Below are 21,042 nucleotides of genomic sequence, written 5' to 3' on the forward strand. Positions count from 1 at the left end.
TTAAATTAGCATTACATGGGAAATCAAAATGATACACATAACAATAAAATAAAATAAGTATCTTATGATACACACAACAATAAAATAAGTATCTTATGGGAAAGCTGCTAAGTTCTGAAGCATCCAGAACTGAGAGGGTCCCTGATGTGTTAATAGGGAGAAAGGAACGAATAACAATTCGAATGCACATGTGTGAAATTACCAAGATGGTACAAATGTTCACAGTTTTAAAATTACTGAACCAACTTCTTTTGAGGTTGATTTTTTTTCCTTTTTCATTGAGGCTATTGAAATACCCAAGTTAGAACTTCTTGTGGTAGCTTCTGACCTTTGGGGTGTGTGTTCCTCAGCGAAGCTTTGATCATATGGGGCAAGTGGCTTAGGTCATCTCCCCCTATGCCCTCTACCCTCATGTAATTCTTAAGTGAACAAAAGGATATTGCCCAGACTTTAACAAAAACCACGTCTTGGACGAGATGATGTATGGAAAGTTCTATCTTGAAAATACTGCATTGGATTCTTTTACTGTGCCAACATGTATTCCAGGAGTCGGCAACCTCTGGCACGCAGCTCGCCAGGGTAAGCACCCTGGCAGGCCAGGCCAGTTTGTTTACCCGCCACATCAGCAGGTTCGGTGGAACGTGGCTCCCACTGGCCACGGTTCGCTATCCCAGGCCAATGGGGGCAGTGGAAAGCACCGCGGGCCAAGGGATGTGTTGGCCATGGCTTCCTGCCACCCATGTTGGCCTGGGAACGGCGAACCGCGGCCAGTGAGAGCTGTGATTGGCTGAACCTGCCGACGCGGCAGGCAAACAAACTGGCCCGGCCCTCCAGGGTGCTTACCCTGGTGAGCCACGTGCCAGAGGTTGCCGACCCCTGATGTATTCTGTTGTGGCTCGCTGATTCTCAAGTTGCTCTGACCCAGATATAAGTTAGGCTGCTCTAACTTATGAAATCTGTTTATGGATGCTTTCCAACCAGTAGAGAATTGGTGTAGTGGAGACGAGCTCTGCCCTCTCCCTCCCCTGACACAACTCCTGTGCCAGAAGGGGGCACTTAAACGGATTTGGCAATCTTTGTGCAAGTAAGTTTCCCCCAACAATGAATCTCTCAACTGCTCAGAGGCAGCCAAATTATGTACCCTTATGCAAAGGGGGACAGAGCTGGGGCTGAGAATCTGGCACAATATTAATAACTGAAACTGTGTGTGGAATGGAACATGTAATTTGGACCCATCCAACCCCTCTTCTCATTCCTGACGGCCCCCTGGGGACTCTTGCCCCATTCAACCACCCCTTCTCCCTGTCCCCTGATCGCCCCCAGAATCCCTGCCCCTGACTGCCCCCTGCCAGCCTATCCAACCTCGCCTCATTCCTCACTGTCCGTCCCCCCGGGACCCCTGCCCCCATTCAACCCCCTGTTTCTCCCCCGACCACCATCCACACCCCTGCCTCTTGACACCCCCTCCCCGAACTCCCTCGCCCTCTAGCCAACTCCTCTGCCCCCTTACTGCAATGCCTGGATCACCGGTGGCTGGTGGCACTACAGCTGCACTGCCTGGCTGGAGCTGGGCCACACTGCTGCCGCCACCACCACCACGCAGCACAGAGACCGGGTCAGGCCAGGCTCTGCAGCTGCGCTGCCCCAGGAGCTCACAGCCCCACCGCCCAGAGCATTGCGCCAGCAGCGGAGTGAGCGAGCTGAGGCTGTGGGGGAGGGGCCGGGGGCTAGCCTCCCGGGACAGGAGCTTGGGGGCCAGCCAGGATGGGCCCGTGAGCCGTAGTTTGCCCACCCCTGGACTAGAACTAAAACGTCATCGTTCTAGTTACATTCCAAAAGCAGCATTTTCACCATGTTGCCTTCCTGCCCTTAAATGATTATACATCTTTCCCAATAGCCAAACCCTTGTCCTATTTGAAGTTAATGATGAAATTTCCATTGGGACCAAGATTTGGCCATTATTGTTAGCTTGCCACTGAGAGATGACCATTAGCCTTTCAGAATCTTCCACAGATATTTTTACAGTCTATATACGTTATTTGTTGTCTAGATTCATTTGTTTTCCTATGTGTTTTTTCTGGTTACCATCACTATAATCTTTGACTCTACCCAGTGTATGTTAATGTCATGTTAACAAAAGGATGCAAATGAACAAACCAAAAACGTTCCATAAATAGTTGCTAACTCTTATCTTGGATACATGGAGGAAGAGTAGATTGAATATAAACTAAGGCAATTTATATTCCTTAGTTTATATTGATTTTAATCAACTTTTCATTTGTACTTCAGTTATTTTCTAAAGAAAGGTGCATTTTCATTGGCTGATATAACCATTAAAACATATAACTAAATATAGCCTTTATGGTAGATTTGGTACTTTTTTTTGCTCCCTAGGAAGGTACACTATAGCTATATATAATTATTTGAGCAATTATATAGCTTAATATTTTCAGATTCTTATTAATTTGATGTTTTTAGTATGTTAGAAAATAGTGAATGATATGTTGCTTATTTAGTAGATTATTAACTTTTAGTTCATGATTTCTGTCAAGCTGTGTTAGGATGGCAACTGGGATTTAATTAAACACACAAACCAGCATACAAATTTTTTTTTAATAAACAAAACAAGCCATAATATATTACATGAACTATTGTGCCATATTTATAAAGCTTGACTTCAAAAATTAGATGTTTTCCCTCTGAGTCTTTTATATAGAAAAGAAGCCTTTAACTCCGAGGTTTTGGTAGAGAGTCAGGGATACAGGATATTTATTTTTATATAAATGTTTTAAGAGATTATAATAAATTTAGGCCTTAACGTATTAAATTCAGACTTCATTTTAAACAGGTGTATTTTTCAAAAAGAAAAAAAACTTATTATTTAAATCATGAAATAAAAAAATCCAATTTAATTTAAAACAAAATCTGATTTTTTTTCCAAAAAAGAATCATTGAATTGTATCCAGTGTGCATGGGGGGATATTATGCCTTGTTTCAAGATACACCTGGTTATCAGATCTTATAAGCAGCACTTTAAATTGGATGTTAACATTCAATAATTATGTATTTCAATAAAAGCAGATCTGAGACATTTAATATGAAATACAAATATGTAAGAGTGGTGGATAAATATGATCTGTACTGTGTGGGTGTGCACTTCATTCTTTCAGGGGGGGTTGTATTGTGTACATGTTCATGTACACAAGCACTTTGAAAATGTTTTTAGTGTAATTGCTTGTTGTTTGCTTCAAATTCATAATTCATCCCTTTAGGACTGGGAGTCGGATTTCTCTACTGCACTTGATAATGACACTGGGGAGATCCTGTCTCATGGTGTCACAGGATTAAAAATCATCATTGCTAAATATAAGTGCATGATTTACAGATGAGTGGCTAGCAAGATGTTCTGGTCCTAAAAGGAGGGATTTCCTGCCTTGGCAAAATATGAAATACTGCAGTAGACAGGCTTGGGAGAAGCTTGAAGCCTCTTGCTGACTCACTTAGCTGGTGAAGTGTGAATACTTTGAACTGTAGATTGGGCAAGAGTGTGTTTGAGAGCTAGATAGGGCTAGTGTCCCCGTTATTACGTAGTCATAATCTGGATGTCACAGGTTGATCTGGTAGCTTGAAGGGAGTGTTAAGAAAGAAAGGATTCATCCACGGTGACCTCACATAATGCCATATTAATAACCTATTAAATTAAATGTCCATATATAGTGTTGTCAAAAAAATTGAGAATCTTGTATTTGATAAACCTCTGAATTGGGTATTAGTTTGTTCAGCTCTTTACAGGATGATCCTTTATGCTTAACATGCATAAGTGATCTGCATGAATTTGGTAAAATGACTTTTGTGGCTATTTTTGTATGGCAGGTCACAGTAATGAAAGGCAGTAATCGGAATAAGGATCATTCAACAGAAGGAGAGGGAACTGGGAAACGACCAAAGAGAAAGTGTCTTCAGTGGCATCCACTACTTGCAAAGAAAATCCTTGACTTTTCTGAAGAGGAGGAGGAAGAAGAGGAAGAAGAAGATATCGATAAGGTAGACTGTCCCTTCCAAAAGATACGCCCTTAGCATTACTCCATTTGTGTTGAGAGGCAGTCCAATAAAGATCTTTGAGTGGATCATTGAGAGTCAGGAATATGGCTGATAAAATAACTTTCTTGGGTGTGGAGGGAAAAACATCATTAGTTAGAAATGTGTGATGTATTTGAGGATATTTATGTGTTTTGGATTTGGGGTTAGCACTCATTTTATCTTTTATTAAACTGTGAGGAAACAAAGAACATCAGAGTGGATTTACAGTAGGCTGAGGAAACTTTCAGTGTATATGTTTAATTATTCAAATTAAGAAGTTTACCAAAGGTATAGTCAAGGTAACGCAACAGGATTAAAATGAACAACCAAGATTGAATTTATTACTGCACCTGTGAACTGCAGTGTCTGGTCTTCCAGAAACTGATACTGTTTTAAAGGCCAAATTCAGCTCTTAGTTGCTTTTATAATCTGAAATAACTCCATATTCGTTTACACAAGTGTAACTGAGAGAGTTTGACCTTAAATTGTTGATGATGGGTCAAATTCTGTTTTTATATATTTTTCTTCCACTATGAATATAGCCAGTGAAAAGAAACGGCAATCCGCCTTTGCAGAGATACAGGGATAAGCAGCAAATAATTATACAGTTTTCAGTTTCATTCATGTCTTTTAAAAATATGATACACATCTCATTTTACACTTATTCTGTAACAAAGATGCTGGCAAAAACTTTAATTGAATGTGGTATATCTCATGGCCTGGACTTCACAGGACTCCTTACATCTATTGTACTCTTTTTTTTTTTTAAAGGAGTTTACTACAGAGACAATGATATCCATGGTTTAATATCTTCTTCAGGTGATAGAGTCGGTGAGATCTGTCAACAACTTTTGCTACCATTGCCCACAACATTTGACTCTCTTCCGGGATATTATGGGCACAGATGGGATGGTCCATCATTGGTTTACTACTTTGTCTTTGGCATTGTTCACAGAACCTGGCCTCAGTTTTCTTCCCCAAAGGGCCTAGCATCCCAAGGGACACAGCATGTGGAGTCCTACAAGTTTACTGTTTGTCCTGGTTGATGAAGGATGGGTAGGGAAGACAGGAGAGATCATGATTTGCAGTGTCCCCAAGATGCAGTTAATACTCAAATCCACCTCTCTTTGATGTCTGATAGAGTTGTGTTATGGGGGACAGGGTTGGGAGCAAACTGGCTTAGGCCAAACATGGATAAGACAGAGTGATGCAGATGGGTAGGGAGAAGTAACTAGAGAAATGCACTGAAGCTGTGAGGGTTAGTTCTGATGGAGCTGTTCCCTCACCTCTGCTGATAGAGTTTATATTGGCAGCATCATATTTGCTCCACACCTCTTCTATACTATTAAATGGGCTTCCATGTGATATAATAGTACTATTATATCTATAGTTGCTCCAGAAGTTTTGACTCGTCTTCTGTGAGACAGGTCTTGCTACAGGGACTCTTACATCTATGAGCTCAAGGCTGAATTACTGCAGTGGTGTTCCAGCTGGGGTTACCTTCTGAAAAGCATTCGGCAACTTTTTAGTTATTGTACGGAACGGTGCAGCAACACAACTTTTGAGCAGGAAGAGTTGCTGGGACTACAGAGCACCAGTCCTCTGTGCTAGCTAACTGTTCATTTCCAGTGGCAGTTCACACTGTTGGTTGCAAGCTACATGATCTAAGCTAAGTTAACTAAGAGGCCCTATCTCCATTGTTGCATTGTGACAATTATATAATGGGTTGCTCTTGCTTTCAGTACCTGAGGTTGAACTCTATAGGCTGGTGGCAGAGAATGGCCCTCACCTGTTTCCTCTCTTAATCTGAGCTCAAGTCTGGGAAGAGAGTTTCAGAGTGAAACTTTGGCTTGAACAAGCTTTTTCTTTAGACATATTTTGAGAAGGGCGTGTGCGTATCATTGCTTTAGTTATATATATGCGTGCACAAATTTTAATGTAATGGGTGACGCTTATCCATGTTTTATTGACTGACTTTTTTTTTTTTTAACATTTCTCTTTTGGTGCTAATAGGTCCAGCTTCTTGGAGCTGAAGGTCTAGAGCACGATGCTGATGAAACAGAAGATGATGAATCCTCAGAGCAGCGAGCCCGCAGGCCAATGAACGCATTTCTCTTATTTTGCAAACGTCATCGCTCCCTTGTGCGTCAGGAACACCCCCGTCTGGACAATCGTGGTGCTACCAAGATATTGGCAGATTGGTGGGCTGTCCTAGACCCGAAAGAAAAGCAGAAATACACTGACATGGCCAAGGAGGTATGTACTATCCCAGTTGTCGGTGGTTGTCAACTGAATTTGTGCTGTAAATGTCTTTTCTTCTGTGCATTATAATGTCTTAGCATTTAACATGATATAAATGTGTCACAGTACAAGGTGTATCAGAAATTCTCGGAAGTGCCATTTTCTAAAGTAAGATACTGTGCCCTGTGGTTTTGTACAGTGCTTTAATTTTAAGTTTGCTGGTGTGTGTTACTGTCACTGATGCTCATGTTATTTTGAATCAGAGCGCAAGGGAAGCAGTCTGTTTGTATCCAAACTATCCTGCCCTTGGTAAGCTTCTGAATGCAGTGGATATAGAGCATAGAGCTCACGATACGGCATTCATATGATGCTAGCATGTAAATGGCATGTCATCCATTCAGAAAGGCGTGGCAGGAATGTGCCCAATGAAGGCATAATTAAAAGTTCATTCCATGTTAATCAACAGTACTGATAGATGACATTAGCTTGAACTGTGCATTTCCTATTGGTAATAGAGCCTGTTAAACAATCCTTGTTGAACCAAAAATACAGCCTATTTTTTTCCTTTGCTAATAAAATCAGTGTTCACCAAATAGTTTTGCCAAATAATTTGTAAGCTGCCAGAGGTTCATGAACTGTTTACTTTGCGTATTCATTGTTCTCTCTCTCTCGTGTGTAATTGATCAGGTGGCAAATGTTGCTATGGCAGAATCCAGTCCCTGAATCCGTGAACAATATGTCATCAAACTCCCTTATGTGGGAATCCTGTGAGAAGTCCCTCATGTCATAAAATGTCTGTTTCATCTCACAATTTAAATGTGAGGTTTTCTGTGGGAATAACTTGCCGAGTAAATTGGTCCCAAAAAGATTCCAAGTGCTGATGTTGGAGTGGGTTTGTCTGTAGCCAGTTATATAGGATAGACTTCTTAGCCCAAAACTGAAGATAGTAATTAGTTGTTTAGCATGGATTGTATGGAGAACTATGGAGTTCGACATCAAACAAGGCAACTGCTGGGGCAATGAAAAAGAAGAACACTATGTCTGAGCTCATGGACTATAAAATAAGCAGTAGATGGAGCCTGAGTCAGAGCTGTTCTTAGGACAATGAAGGAGACAATTATCCATAACTTGTGCATATTATTTAGGATCATTTCTTTCTGTTTCCAAACACACATGAAGTTTGGATATCTTGAGGGAGCTGTATTAGATCATGTGGATCTCTGGAGATCTGCTTATTTCTGGAACTTCTGTCTTGGGACATGTTCAGAAATAGTAAGCACTGTACATGGCATAGACATACTTTATAAATAAAAAAATAAAAAGCAGATGTAAACAATTTCTGAAGCACCCAGTATTGTTCACAGTCTGTGACAGGTACTGAGTTAGATGAACTATAGGTTTATTCCTGTTATTTCAGTTTCCTAATTTATTCTATCTTCCCATTTTAAATTAGGCAGTGCTTTTAAAAATTAAGAAAAAGTCAGGGAAGAGATATAATACATATGTTGGAAAAAGGAAAGAGGAAAGTTTTTTTACTCTTTTTTTCAAAATAAGTAAATCTAATGTACTACTTTCTTTCTTTTTTAATACTTGCTGAAAGAAACTTTTATTTAGTAAGGGTTGGGAGGGGAATAATTGCATAACTCATGAGAAGTGACAGATCTGGAACTATTAATCATACTATTATATGTCACTATTCCTGTAATGATTTAGTTTTTCTTGGCTTTAAGAACACATTGTGCATTCACTATTGAAGAGAAACAATATATCCAAGGGAGTTCAGATCATTAAAATGAGTTCCAAGAATGTGTAGAAGATATAAAGCGTATAATTTTTATTCTTCAAACAGTTGTTCAGTGCAACAATAATAATTAGCAACAATAGTCTACAACTGAATGTCTTTAGTACCTCTCCATAATCAGGCTCACACTGTAAAATAAACATAATCAACTGAAACCTCATTTTGAACTGTATTACTTCATATTATTTAGTGCTTGGGTTTGTTGTGGGGATTCTCAAGTGGGGTAACACAAACCTGTTAAAAAGTGTTGTTTGCCTTTTCCTAAAGACAGGCAATTTACAGGCTAGCAGGTGGCCACCAATAAGAGGAAAGAATAAAATTACTTTCATATTGCAATTTTTTTCTAATTAAGCAGCCATCTAAACTAACTGACACATTTCAGAAAATTATTATTTGAAATATTTCATAAAAGGTTTTCACTGTGGTGGTATTCCACCGTTGCTGTCATCAGATCTCAAGATTTTTACTGCAAATGGTCAAAGCTTTCAAAATTGGATGCCTAAAGTTAAGCATCTAAATAAGTGTTCTGAATTTCCTCAGAAGTGCTGAGCACCCAGCAATTCTCATGGACTTCAGTAATTTTGAAAATCGGGTCATTTATATAAGTACCTAACCATGAACTTAGAAGCCTCGCTGTAGGCACCAAGGCCAGATTTTCTAAAGTGTTCAGGCACTTAAAGGTGCGAGTAGGTTCCTAATGGGATTTTCAAAAGCTCTTAAGCGTACTGAGTGCCTAACTCTCATTGCCTTTCTATGGGAATTAGGTGTCTAATGAACTGAGGCACCTAGTGAGAATTTCAGAAGTGTCTATCTGAATCTTTAGGTTCCCAAGTACCTTTGAAAATCTGGCCCCCAGTTTTAAAAATCTTAGCCAACAATTCTGAGAGTACATGGAATTTTTGTTAGTTTAAAATATGGAAGTTCTGTTATTGTCTTCAGTAGGAGTGATGGCAGGCTTTTGATTTGTATCCTGTAACCTTTGTAGGTCAGCTCCAACTTAAACTATGAAACTTTTATTGCACAAGGGCAAAAGCTCAATAGCTGCTAAATAGTTCTGGCAGATCCACATGTGCTCCCTGCCATTACCATTATAGTTTAGAGTGAAAGATCTATTTTCTCCTCAGTAAAGGTAGTCCTTATTCCCCAGTCACTTACAGCTTGAATTGTACATAAATGTTTGTCTATTTTAATTACCTGAATGCACGAAAGGGATAGAGTTCAACTCTTAAGAATGCCTCCCCACTTCTCCCTTTATATTTGGGCTAGAATTTTTCAAATAGCTTTTTTAAAAAAACCAGAAAGGGCATTAGTGCTAAAGGCTTGTTGGAAAACAGTTAATTTTAAAATATGTCTTTGAATCCACAATATCTGGGCCAGCAGAATTGTTTGGCCTCTTTCCTGTGGTGAGCAGCCTGATGAATGCAGACTGTTGCCACTCAGCAACAGATTTGAACACTTCTCACTGTGAGGACTCTTTCAGCTATTTCACAGACAAGCTCAGACTCAGACCTTGTTTTGCGGCTGCTTTGGAAGCAGCATCAAAATGAGAAGAGACAAATATTATGCCTTCACCAATGGAGTTTTGCTAGATATGCTGGGAGAGATGTGGACTGTGACATGCATGTAAACCACGTCCTTCACAGTGTTGCCAAAACTCTTGGTGTTTTTTTGGAAAGTCCATGCTCCTGGATTCATGTGATTTGTGAGAATATTACTTTACAAAAAAGTGAGTGAGTGTGTGTGTGTGTGTTAAATTTCTAGCGTTCATGTTTTCAGAGAAAAGCTGGAAACAACAATATAATAATAATGCCTATATTTTCATCAGTAGATCTCCAAGCCCTTCCCAATATTTTGATCCTCACTGTGAGGTAGGGAAGTGCTATTATCCCCATTTTGCAGATGGGGAGCTAAGGCCCAGAGAGGCTAAGTGACTTGCCCAAGTTCACTTAGGAAGTCCGTGGCAAAGCAGTGAATTAAACCCAGGTTTCCCACATGCCAGGCCAGCACCTTAACCACTGGACCATCCATCTTCCCAGAAACACCAATTTTGAAGGCTCAAATCCCAGAAGGGAAATAGAGACCCAGATTTTATTATTTTAAATCAATCTCATGATTCTTTTTTTTTTCTTTGAGTGTGTGTGTGTCCATGTCACCCTGGATTTGTGAATTTTGAATGCTTGGTGTTGGCAATATGTGGCTGACTGAAAGCCAGCAAGGAAGCACTGATGGAAATTTTTAATGCTTCTTCCAAGAGGTGCTGGCAGTTATTAAACAACTAATGACTAGGCCCTCACTCAAGAAAACATCCTGTGCTATGAATAGCCGTACCAGTTACAGTGCTGCCTGGAGCCATCTATTTTTATTTTTATTTTTATTTTGTTTTAAAAATGTTTATTATTTTTAAGAAAAGAATTGAGCATCTGTCAGGACACATTCAGATCCTACTTGGGCTCCCAAATCAACACGAATAGTTAAAAATGAATGGTAATTAAGCAATAGCCAGGAGTTTTGTAATACAAAAATATGAGTAGATGATGTATTATGACCCTGTGAGGTTATATACTTTAGTGCTATTGGGGACTCTGTGCTTTTAACTATGTGAGCAGGAAAACTGATTCATGTGTGGGCTTGATGTTCTAACAATAGAAAGTAAAGCGGTTTCTTTGTGTGTGTGTTTGTTTCTTCCCTTGATGATGCTATTTTCATGTGATGCAAATTCACTATAAAATGAACTCTTCAAGCTGAATTAAAAAAAAAAGTAGGAGGTGCCACAGTCTTTAATTTTCCAATCTAATGTGTTCCCCATTCAAGATATACAGAGAGAAAATATGTGGGTCAGCAGCACCTACACATTATTTATAGGAAAGACCACAAATAAATAAAAATAGAACGTCACACAATGTATTCACATGGTATTTTTGTTTTTCTGAGGTGAATCATCCATATCCATGCTACAATTTGGAGGCGGACAGTGACAGTTGATAGATTAAGATGGAAATGAAAGTACAAGAGACACATATGCAATGATAATACTGCCACAGAACACACATGGTTTTGCAGTTCACATGGATATTGATCTGGGAAAGCACTGGAGTAGCTCTGTTAGAGGATGGGGTTTTGAAAACATTTATTACCTGTTTCCATCAGTAGCCAAAGGATTTATTTTCGTTAGTTTTGTTTGTGTGCAATATTTTTTAAAGGGAATTCAATGCTTTTGTGCGAAAGGTGGTTGGACTGATGTCACATGAATAAATGGAGCACATGGTACTGCACATGCTTTGAGTGTTCAAGGCCATAGAAAGTTTTCAAAGAGCCACAGTGCATTCTAATGCTAAAGAACGCTGTGCATGGTGGTAAATTCTGATTATGAGCTTGGAGCAAAGTATCAGATGCACTGTCACAGAAAATGAGACAGTATCTGTAAGTAACAGTTTATTTTCTCACGAATATACCTGGCTTTGAAAAGAATATAACTAAAATATTGTAAAATACAAAGTTGTTGTCATCCCCTGCTCTGACCCCCCCTCCCCCGCAAAAAAAAGTGTATGCAGACCAAGGAGCCATGAAATCTTGCTACACTTATCTCCAAATGGTTTATTTTCAAGTTCCTGATAACCAGTAAGGAGAGGAAAAAAACTCTTGCTATTTTTAAATCCTGCTGTTTAATAACTTCATCTTGTTAGGTTTGGCTTGATGGTCAGAGTGAACTCAAAGCACAGGTTTAGAGATATGACTAAGACCTTTGATGAAACTCCACAATTAAGAGCATAAAAGGGACTCACCCCTGCAGTGCCTCCTGCTGGTCTCTCAGGAAATCAGCCTCCTGGACCCGATGCCCTGTTATCTGGGGTGCTGCCTCCTGGCCATACACCCCTCAGTCTCAGGGTCTCCCCTCCCTGGAGAACCCCCAACCCCTATTCCCACCTCACCTCAGTCATAGGCTACTACCAGTCACCAACTCACCCCCATTCTCTGGGACAGACTACAGTATAAGCCACTCATCACTGGCAAGGAGGGTTTGGACCTGCTGCCTCTGCCTACCCGTGGGCTGCCCTCTGCAAGCCCCAATACCCGCTCTGCTCAAGTACTCTGCTCAGTCCATCTCTCTCTACAGCTAGAGAGAGACCCTGCCAACTCCTGGCTCACTGGCCTTTTATAGAGCCAGCTATGGCCTGATTGGGGTGTGGCCCCCCAGCTGAGGCTGCTTCCCCAATCAGTTTATTAGCTGCTTTCTCCCAGCCACAGCCCTCCCCAGGGCTACTTTTAACTCCTCCCAGGTAGGAGCAGGTGATCACCCCACTACAATGCTGAATTGAACACTCTAGTGTCCTGTACATATCAGATTGCCATGTCTGATATGAATATTTTCCTTACCACTTATTTTTTCCTTTCCTGTCTAGTACAAAGATGCATTTATGAAGGCAAATCCTGGCTACAAGTGGTGCCCTACAACAAACAAACCTGTGAAAACCCAGTCATCCACTGTTACAAACAGGAAAAAGCTATGGGCCTTCCCGCCAGAATCTGCAAAAGATCTACCAAGTCCCAAGAAAGTGGCAAAGAATGAAGAAATGCCTCAGCTGAACTTTGGAATGGCAGGTGAGCTTTATGTCCTTGTTTCCTGTGAGTATTGTCACTGTCACTGAGGGCATTAAGAGAGTCTATCCTGAAAGACAATAAGACTAGCTTTCTCCATTCCAAGCCTATTATAATTCTGTGTTCTCCATTCCATGTTGCAATTATAGACCCTAATTCAGGGAAGCGCCCCTGTTTAGGACCACACTGAAGGTGTGCTATATATTGTTTTGAATAGAGATGAACTTAAGCACTTAAGCTCTATCATAAATCAGGGCCAGAGATCTGACAACATCTAAAAGTGGGGCAGTTTTTGGTCTGGATCCAAATTTTGCAGCTCTGGCCCACCATTAGTTAGTTAGAACTAGACCTTTTCACTGTAAATCAAAAAATTATACTATTGATTGTATGCATTTTCTTTCTGTTACTTCCTGTGGCACTGTGCTATGTTTATCAATCTCATGTCAACAGAGACGATACACTGGTAACTACTAAAATAAACTTGGAGTTTTTAACAAGCAGAGTGGTCAGAACTTTCAGGATCAGGTCTTTGATTAATACAGGCTCTAATGTGCTTGAGTATTGGCAACTTCAAAACCTAAAACTGGCACAGACAGGAAGTGATTTAGAGGGATTAAAATAACCTCTTTTTCTCCCCTCCCCTCCCTCACTTTTTTTAAAGTCAGCATTTACACAGGATGTTACAATACGTTTCAAATTTGTTTAGCCTGTGCTCTGTGTGTGACAGATAAAACAAGCTCTCTGCCCTGGAGAGCTTACAGACAAAGGGGTTGGGGAAATTTGTGTGTGGGATGGGATTGAAAGGATAAAAAGCTTGTATCCAGTTTTACCCAACCTAGTGGTATGAGAGTTCCCATAATGAAATTGCTCCTCAGCATGAAGGAAGTGTGAAATGTATTTCAAAATGAAGTTTGTCATGCTACAAAGCTACATAATTTGTGATGCTTGTTATTTGGGAGCCCAGCATCAGATTCTGTAAATCCCTTCGTTCCATTCTGCTTTTAACATCAGAAGAATAACATTAACCATTTTTAAATGTTCTTGAGATTACATGATCAGCAGCTCACATGGCTTATTCCTCCTGAGTGTAACCACCTCCCCTCTGTACACAATAAACCCGTACAGTGTCCTTTAGTATAAACAGAGCTGTAAGCAACCTAGACAAATTAAGGCTAGGAACTTAAAGTGAAGCTAGTCAATCTCTGTTAAAACTGGGCAACAAAACAATCACTTGATTTCTGGCAGGATCTGATACATTGAATGAAAAGGATCCACCATCTTCCCTAGAGTAAACAGCAGTCATCTATAAACAATAATAGGAAGGCTTTACAATTCTCGGTCCTAATGCTGCAATTAATTATATCTGTGCTTACCTCTGCTCATGTGAGCAGGCTACTTGTGTGAATAAAGTTAAGCATAGTTCTTCTTCAAGAGATGTCCCTGTGGGTGCTCCACTCCAGGTGTTGGTGCGTCCCTGCGCCTTCACTCGGAGATTTTTACAGCGGTACTCGTACCAGTCGTGCACACGCAGAGCCTCCCTCCCTCCTCCCCCCTTCCCCCCCCCCCCTGAGTGTACCTTAATAGTAGGCGTGTGCGACCAGTCTCCTCAGTTCCTTCTCTACCGTCCCTGGCCTGAGACTGAGCTCAGCAGACTCGTTAGAGGATTTCTTCTCTCCCTTGTTCAACTTTTTCCCCTCTTAGTTTAGCTAACCAGTAATAGTTAGGTACTCTTTGCCCTTCTCTTCTTTTGTTTTGTTTTGTTTTTGTTCCTGTCAGCACAGCCACTTCCGACATGCCTGGCTCCCCAGGTTTTAAGCGTTGCTCTAACTGTAATGATGCCATCCCTCTTTCAGGTGTCCACTCTAAATGTATTAAATGTTTGGGGGAGTCCCACATGCCCCAAAATGTGCCCACTGCCGCAAGTTGAAATCCAGGGCATGCAAAGACAGGGAGCTGCCGTTAAAACTACTCCTGCTGCAAAAATCTCTCAGACCTGGGCTCTGACTCTGCTGTACACGGCAGTCCACCCACCCGCCCATGCTTCAAAGAGAGAAAAGAAAACTTCAAAAAAAATCAGTCTCTCTCACCTGCAAAGGATATTCACAGGGACAAGCCATCTCTGGGTACTGCTTCCCTCCCTGCGCTCCCCCGGCTGATTACCTTTGATGCGCCGGGCTCCTCCGGCACCATGTGAAACCCACCTGCAGCAGTCATGCTAACCTCCGGTGCCAAGGCTTCAGGCTTTCAGTTGACTGCCTCTCACACGGCACTGTTCAGCACCGCAATGGAAGCGGTGCCGATTCTTACTAGCCTGCTTCCTCCCTTCCCCCCGCAGGCTCCTCTCTCTCTCCCGGCACTGTCAGCCTTTGAGCTAGCCAGCAGTGAGAAAACGCTCAGGACACCGGTGCAGAGGAATCCCTCCTCACAACAAATTCCTCTTGCTGAGCCCTCCCCTCACAGAGGCGCTGCGGCACCGCAATTCACACCTCCTGGTGTCACCTATCCTGCAGTTACCCCGCTTAACACCTACTTCTCTCCAGACACTCAGGCAAGGTCCACACAGCTTTCTTCCAGTGATGAGGAATCTGAGCTGCAGGGAGAATTTTCACCATATCAGCTCTCCCGTCCACAGACTCCAATCAAGAGAGGTCATAAAAAAGCTGCCTAGTCCTACTCCAAGGGTCCTGCCCCATGGTGCGTGAACCCCTGGATGGCACCACCCATGCCCTTCCCATCACAGTAGCAATATTGGGCTCCATGGGCTCCTTATATTCGGGACCACTCTAGTTATACCACTGCAGCTAGGTGTGAGACCGGCTTGGTACCACCAGCTGACGACCCTGCCACTGACTCCAGACACTAGGCAGCCCTGTCACAACCGCAAGAGCAAGCACGGCCTGCCTCTAACCCGGTAGAACCAGTTGTTCCGCCTGATGAAGCACTGCTTCCTCCTCCCCTGATGTGTGTGGACGACTTCTCAAAATTTCAAGACCTCTTTAAAAGAGTTGCCAGTGAGCTACAAATTAACCTGGAGGAAGTCCCTGAACAGCAGCATGAGCTAACCGACATCCTGCAGCCCTCTTCTTCCTCTAGAATTGCATTACCTAGCAACACAGCCCTTTTAGAACCTGCCACGGCCATTTGGCAAACCCCGGCTGCAAGCCCACCTACCTGTAAGAGAGCAGACCGAAAGGACTTTATTCCATCCCAGGGCTCGGAATTCCTGTTTACTCACCCAGCGCCAAACTCGCTGGTAGTAGGCGCAGTTAACCAAAAGAACAAACACCAGTTTCCCCGCTCCACCCCTTCCGACAAGAACAGTAAGCGATTAGATCTGCTCGGACGTAAGGTATATGCTTCTTCCAAGTTGGAAGTTTCGCATTGCTAATTATACAACCGTTCTAGCAAAGTCTGACTACAAAAATTATAATAAATGCATGGACTTTATTGATCACATTCCAGAAGAAAAGAAACAACAATTTACAGCCATAGTTTCCGAGGGACAAATAATCTCCCGCACGCTCTTCAAGCTGCCCTTGATGTGGCCAATACTGCGGCACAGTCCACTGCCACAGCATTCGTGATGCACCGAGGGTCATGGCTCTTGTCCTCTTCCTTTCCCCGGGAGGTCCAGAGTACCATTCAGAATCTCCCCTTCGACGGTGACAAACTGTTTGCCTCCCACAAATGACTTACTCCACTCCATGAAGGACTCCAGGGTAACTCTCTAGGAATTCAAACCCCTATATAGATAGCAGCCTTACCAGCGACCACGCTACCCAACGTTCACCCAGCAATACCATAGATCTCATGAGCAACAACAATAACAGCAACCCCAGGGACCCAGGTACCAACGCCGCCGTCCAACCTCCTCGGCAGCGTCTCAACACCCTCTGACCAATAGCAAATTTGAAGCCTTGGTTGAGGGTATAGAAAACAATATTCCCACTTCAGCGCTTACACCACCTGCCCCTATTTTTGGTCACCGCCTGTGCCCATTCTCCCGGGAGCAGGGTGATTGGTTTTCAGCCCTCAACCTACAGGATGCCTATTTTCATGTGACTATTCACCCACCCCACAGATGTTTTCTTCATTTTACCCTTGGTTCGACACATTTTCAATACAGAATGTTGCTCTTTGGCCTATCTACTGCCCCCTGAGTTTTCTCCAAACTCCTAGCTGTGGTTACTGCCCACCTCAGGAAACGAGGTTATAATATTTCCTTACCTCAATGATTGTCTCCTCAAAGCCTCAACACTCGACAAAGCTCTTTAATCCATGCAGCTTACCGTCGCTTACTTCCTTTCCCTTGGCCTACAAAGAAACAAAAACAAATCCACCTTATCTCCTACCCAACAACTGGAGTTCATAGGAGCACACCTTGATTCCAGAACGGGAATAGCGTCTCTCCTGCTCTATCGTTTCAACACCCTAAAACTCCTGGTTACAAAACTTTGCAACAGTCCCCAGGTCATTGCACGAGACTGCCTGCAACTATTAGGCCACGTGTACTTTTGTGGTAAAAAATGCACGCCTATACATGAGGTGCTTCCAAACTTACAGTTTGGCCACAGTTTACAGATCGAACGGTGGCTGCTGGCCAGGAGCCCAGCTCTGAAGGCAGAGCCGCTGCCAGCAGCAGCGCAGAAGTATGAATGGCATGGGATGGTATTGCCACCCTAACTTCCGCGCTGCTGCCTGCAGAACTTGGCCCTCAGTCAGCAGCGGCCACTCTCCGTCTGCCCAGCTCTGAAGGCAGTGCAGAAGTAAGGGTGGCAATACTGTGACACCCCCCCACCACCACCACTAAAATAGCTTTATAACTCCCTGCAACTTCCCTTTGGGTCAGGGCCCCAAGTTTGAGAAACGCTGGTCTCCCCTGTGAAATCTATATAGTATAGCGTAAAAGCACACAAAAGACCAGATTTCACGGGGGGAGACCAGATTTCACGGTCCATGACACGTTTTTCATGGCTGTGAATTTGGTAGTGCCCTACTTATAGGGCATACGGCAAAGCTTAAATGCATTCAGTAGGCAGACATTCTGTACAGTGTCTCTCTTGCATGGACATTTCTTGCAGTGTTTTGTCTTTTTATAATCCAGTAGTAATAAAATCCATCATTTACAAACAAAGTGATACTCATGTTGTTAGCTTTAACAAGAAAGAAAGCTATAGTTAAGGTCACAAATCCACTTCCATTATACTATTAACATTTAATATTCTTTTCTGAGTAAGCCAATAATGAGAGAGATATCTCTTCTTTATTATTGTTGAATACCTGTAAATAATTTTAAAATAACATTTACTATTTTAAACTATTTATCTTTCTTACTTAGGGCTCCAAGAACAAACTAACACTTAAGCACAAGAGGGTATAAACATAATGCAGTGTGTTATCACATAAATCTTATTTTTCCCTTTTGTTATTTTATTTTGCAATCGGAAACCTCGGTAGCAGCATTTTTGTCCTCATCAAAAGCAGCTATCCAACCTCCAGCCCTCTGCTTCAGCTGCAGCACAACTATTCTTTAGCTGCTTAAGCACCAAATTAAACTTTCACTTTCCGCTAAGCTGTCATTTTTTCTCCTTTTGATTTTTATTTTTAAATACATGGTTTTAGTGTCTGTTGCAACTACAGTAACACATTAAAATAAAACCCTTAATCTTACCCTATAATTAAGAAGGTGCTCGTTTAAAGGGAAGAGAAACAAGACTTGCTTTTGGAAAAGAAAATGCTTGGAAATGGGGAAAGGGTTTGGACCAGGCTATCACGCACATCGTCATTCTGTATTTGAAGGATGCCGTTCCCCCTCCACCTGCTGAATTGCCCCATTCCTTTGCTTTCATGTCCCCTGACGGGAAGGACAAGAACTGCTGCCTGTCAGTGCAGTTGGATTACTCTGCTGGTGAGGAGGGCTTTTACAACTGGGTAGCTTGGCCTGACAAGACAATACTTCTGTCATGTGACTGATTTCCCCTTCCCTCCCCTCCCTACCTTCTGCCTCCAGAGTTTTTTCCATCCACTGCTTTTCACAAATCCTGCACCAAGCCAATGTGTTTCCTCCTTGAGGATTATTTTATCTTTCTTCTCACTACTACTAAGACTTTTTAAACCCATATTTGGCCTCATTAAGCTTTATTTTTCCCCCCCATGGGAAATGAAATGGGAAACTGGAAAAAGGCTCCTCACGGTGCTCATTGTGTTAAGGCAGAAAATTAATTCTGCATCAACGTAGTGCCTGGAGTGACTCACTCTGGCATCAGGCAGTGTTCTTCAGTCACTGAGAGTCAGCTTCTCCCTCTTCACCCACCAACTCCAGTGGGTGACCTGGGGCAAATTTCTTAGCTTCTCTGAGCCTCTGTTTGCTCATCTGTAAAAGCAGTATAAAAATACTTAACCCTGTGAATGGAGCCGTTAAAGTTTAGAGAGGAAAAATGGTTGTGTGATTAAGACAATGGATGGGAACTTAGGAGATGTGGACTCGATTCCCAAATCTGCCACAGACAGCTTGTGTGACCTTGGGAAAGTAACTTAATCTCTCCATGCCTCAGGGTATGTCTACAGTGCATTGTAGCCCAAGGTCTGTGGACTCGGTGTTTTCAAGCCATTGCTTGAGCATCTATACTGCATTGTAGATCTGGGCTTAAAATTGCTAGACCTAGGACTCAAACAGCCATGCTAATGCGTCAGTACTGCACTATGCAGATCACCTGACTTGGGTCTCTAACTTAACCTCTGTCCACACTGCAGAATGTCAGAGCTTAAACCTAATACATAGCAGGACTCGGGCTCTGTCCCACTCCCTCTACCCTGGTCCTAGGACCCAGGTCCTGAGTGCTTGCTGACCTGAGTCAGGCTGATTTTGATTTGTGTGTGAATGGAAGGGGGGCTTGGGCTCAAACCTGAATCAGAGCCCGGGCTCAGTGTAGACCAGGGGTCGGCAACCTTTCAGAAGTGGTGTGCTGAGTCTTCATTTATTCACTCTAATTTTAGGTTTCGTGTGCCAGTAATACATTTTAACGTTTTTAGAAGGTCTCTTTCTATAAGTCTATAATATATAACTAAACTATTGTTGTATGTAAAGTAAATAAGGTTTTTAAAATATTTAAGAAGCTTCATTTAAAATTAAATTAAAATGCAGAGCCCCCCGGACTGATGGCCAGGATCCGGGCAGTGTGAGTGCCACTGAAAATCAGCTTGCGTGTGTGCCATAGGTTGCCTACCCCTGGTGTAGACATACCTTATCTGAAAAATGAGGATAATTGTTTTCTCTCTCTCCCATTTGGTCGGTCTTGTGAGTTCCTTAGGCACAAATTGTCTTACTATGTGTCTGTACAGCACCTAGCATACCAGGGCCCTGATCTTCAGTGGAGCCTGTCGGCACTACTCTAATATCAATCATTAGTAATAATAGTAAAAAATGCCAGTATTGTGAGTACACGGTGTCACTGTTCATTGCAACGTCAACACCAGACATTATTTATTTGTTAAGATTACTTTAACTCTACCTAATATTTTATTGGCTGGGTGACATGTGGGCAGGTTGCCCAACCAAATGCTGGTGCTGTACTGGTGCTGTGGATAAACAGAGGGCTAAGTTCTCCAGCGCTGTCAGCCTGGCATGCTTGAACACTAAATTCAGCTGTAGTTTAAAAATAAGTAAAAAGCAAACATGCTTCCCTTTTGTTAAAAGGAAGCTTCATCTCTGATGCGGTCCCTCCTCTTTCCTTGTTCTGTAGCTGAGGGAGGGTTACTCCCCCATTCTGAGCTTCCAGTTCCATTGTAAATATTTGTGATATTAGCGCTGTTCTGTGTATGTTTGGTATGAGATCATCACACTTGCTGTTTTAAAGATACCCATCACTGTAGTGCTTGGAACCTGTGGCAGTAAAATTGTAATGCCACACAAAGGGGAGTTAAGCACACAAATCCAATCAAATCCCTCAAACAGCTTTGAATGTCTATCCCAGAGGGTATGTAGAAATGGTTATTTGTGATTCTCTTGGGCTGGCTTTGTGGCATCTTGCTTTGGAGTATTTGTGACAAGTAGGCTTTTGAGGTTTTTCAGTGCACACAGTAAGTTCTTTCAGCTTGCAGATGAATCACCTTAATATTTGTTTTACTCTTGAACAGATCCTACGCAGATGGGAGGCCTGAGTATGCTGCTTTTAGCAGGGGAACATGCCCTGACTGCACAAGAAGTAAGTAACTATCTCTCCTCCCTTGTCCCCAACCAATCAGTTAGCAGGAGTGCTGAAGAGGAATATTTGTAGGTATTATTATATTAATGTAGTATACATCCTAGCCAACATTTGATGGCA

General features: G+C 42.2%; 1 protein-coding gene across 4 annotated transcripts in view; it reads left to right on the forward strand.

The window, feature by feature from the left end:
- Nucleotides 1–21,042, forward strand: part of BBX (BBX high mobility group box domain containing) — a 238,729-nt gene that overhangs the window by 99,997 nt on the left and 117,690 nt on the right. For all 4 annotated transcript variants that reach the window (XM_045001849.1, XR_006576205.1, XR_006576206.1 and 1 more), the window contains 4 exons: nt 3,874–4,044; nt 6,094–6,336; nt 12,523–12,721; nt 20,855–20,922. In XM_045001849.1, the coding sequence (XP_044857784.1) occupies nt 3,883–4,044; nt 6,094–6,336; nt 12,523–12,721; nt 20,855–20,922 (672 nt within the window). In that variant the 5' untranslated portion in view covers nt 3,874–3,882. The remainder of the gene's footprint in view (nt 1–3,873; nt 4,045–6,093; nt 6,337–12,522; nt 12,722–20,854; nt 20,923–21,042) is intronic.

This window comes from Mauremys mutica, chromosome 1 (genome assembly GCF_020497125.1).
Source record: "Mauremys mutica isolate MM-2020 ecotype Southern chromosome 1, ASM2049712v1, whole genome shotgun sequence".
NCBI lineage: Eukaryota > Metazoa > Chordata > Testudines > Geoemydidae > Mauremys > Mauremys mutica.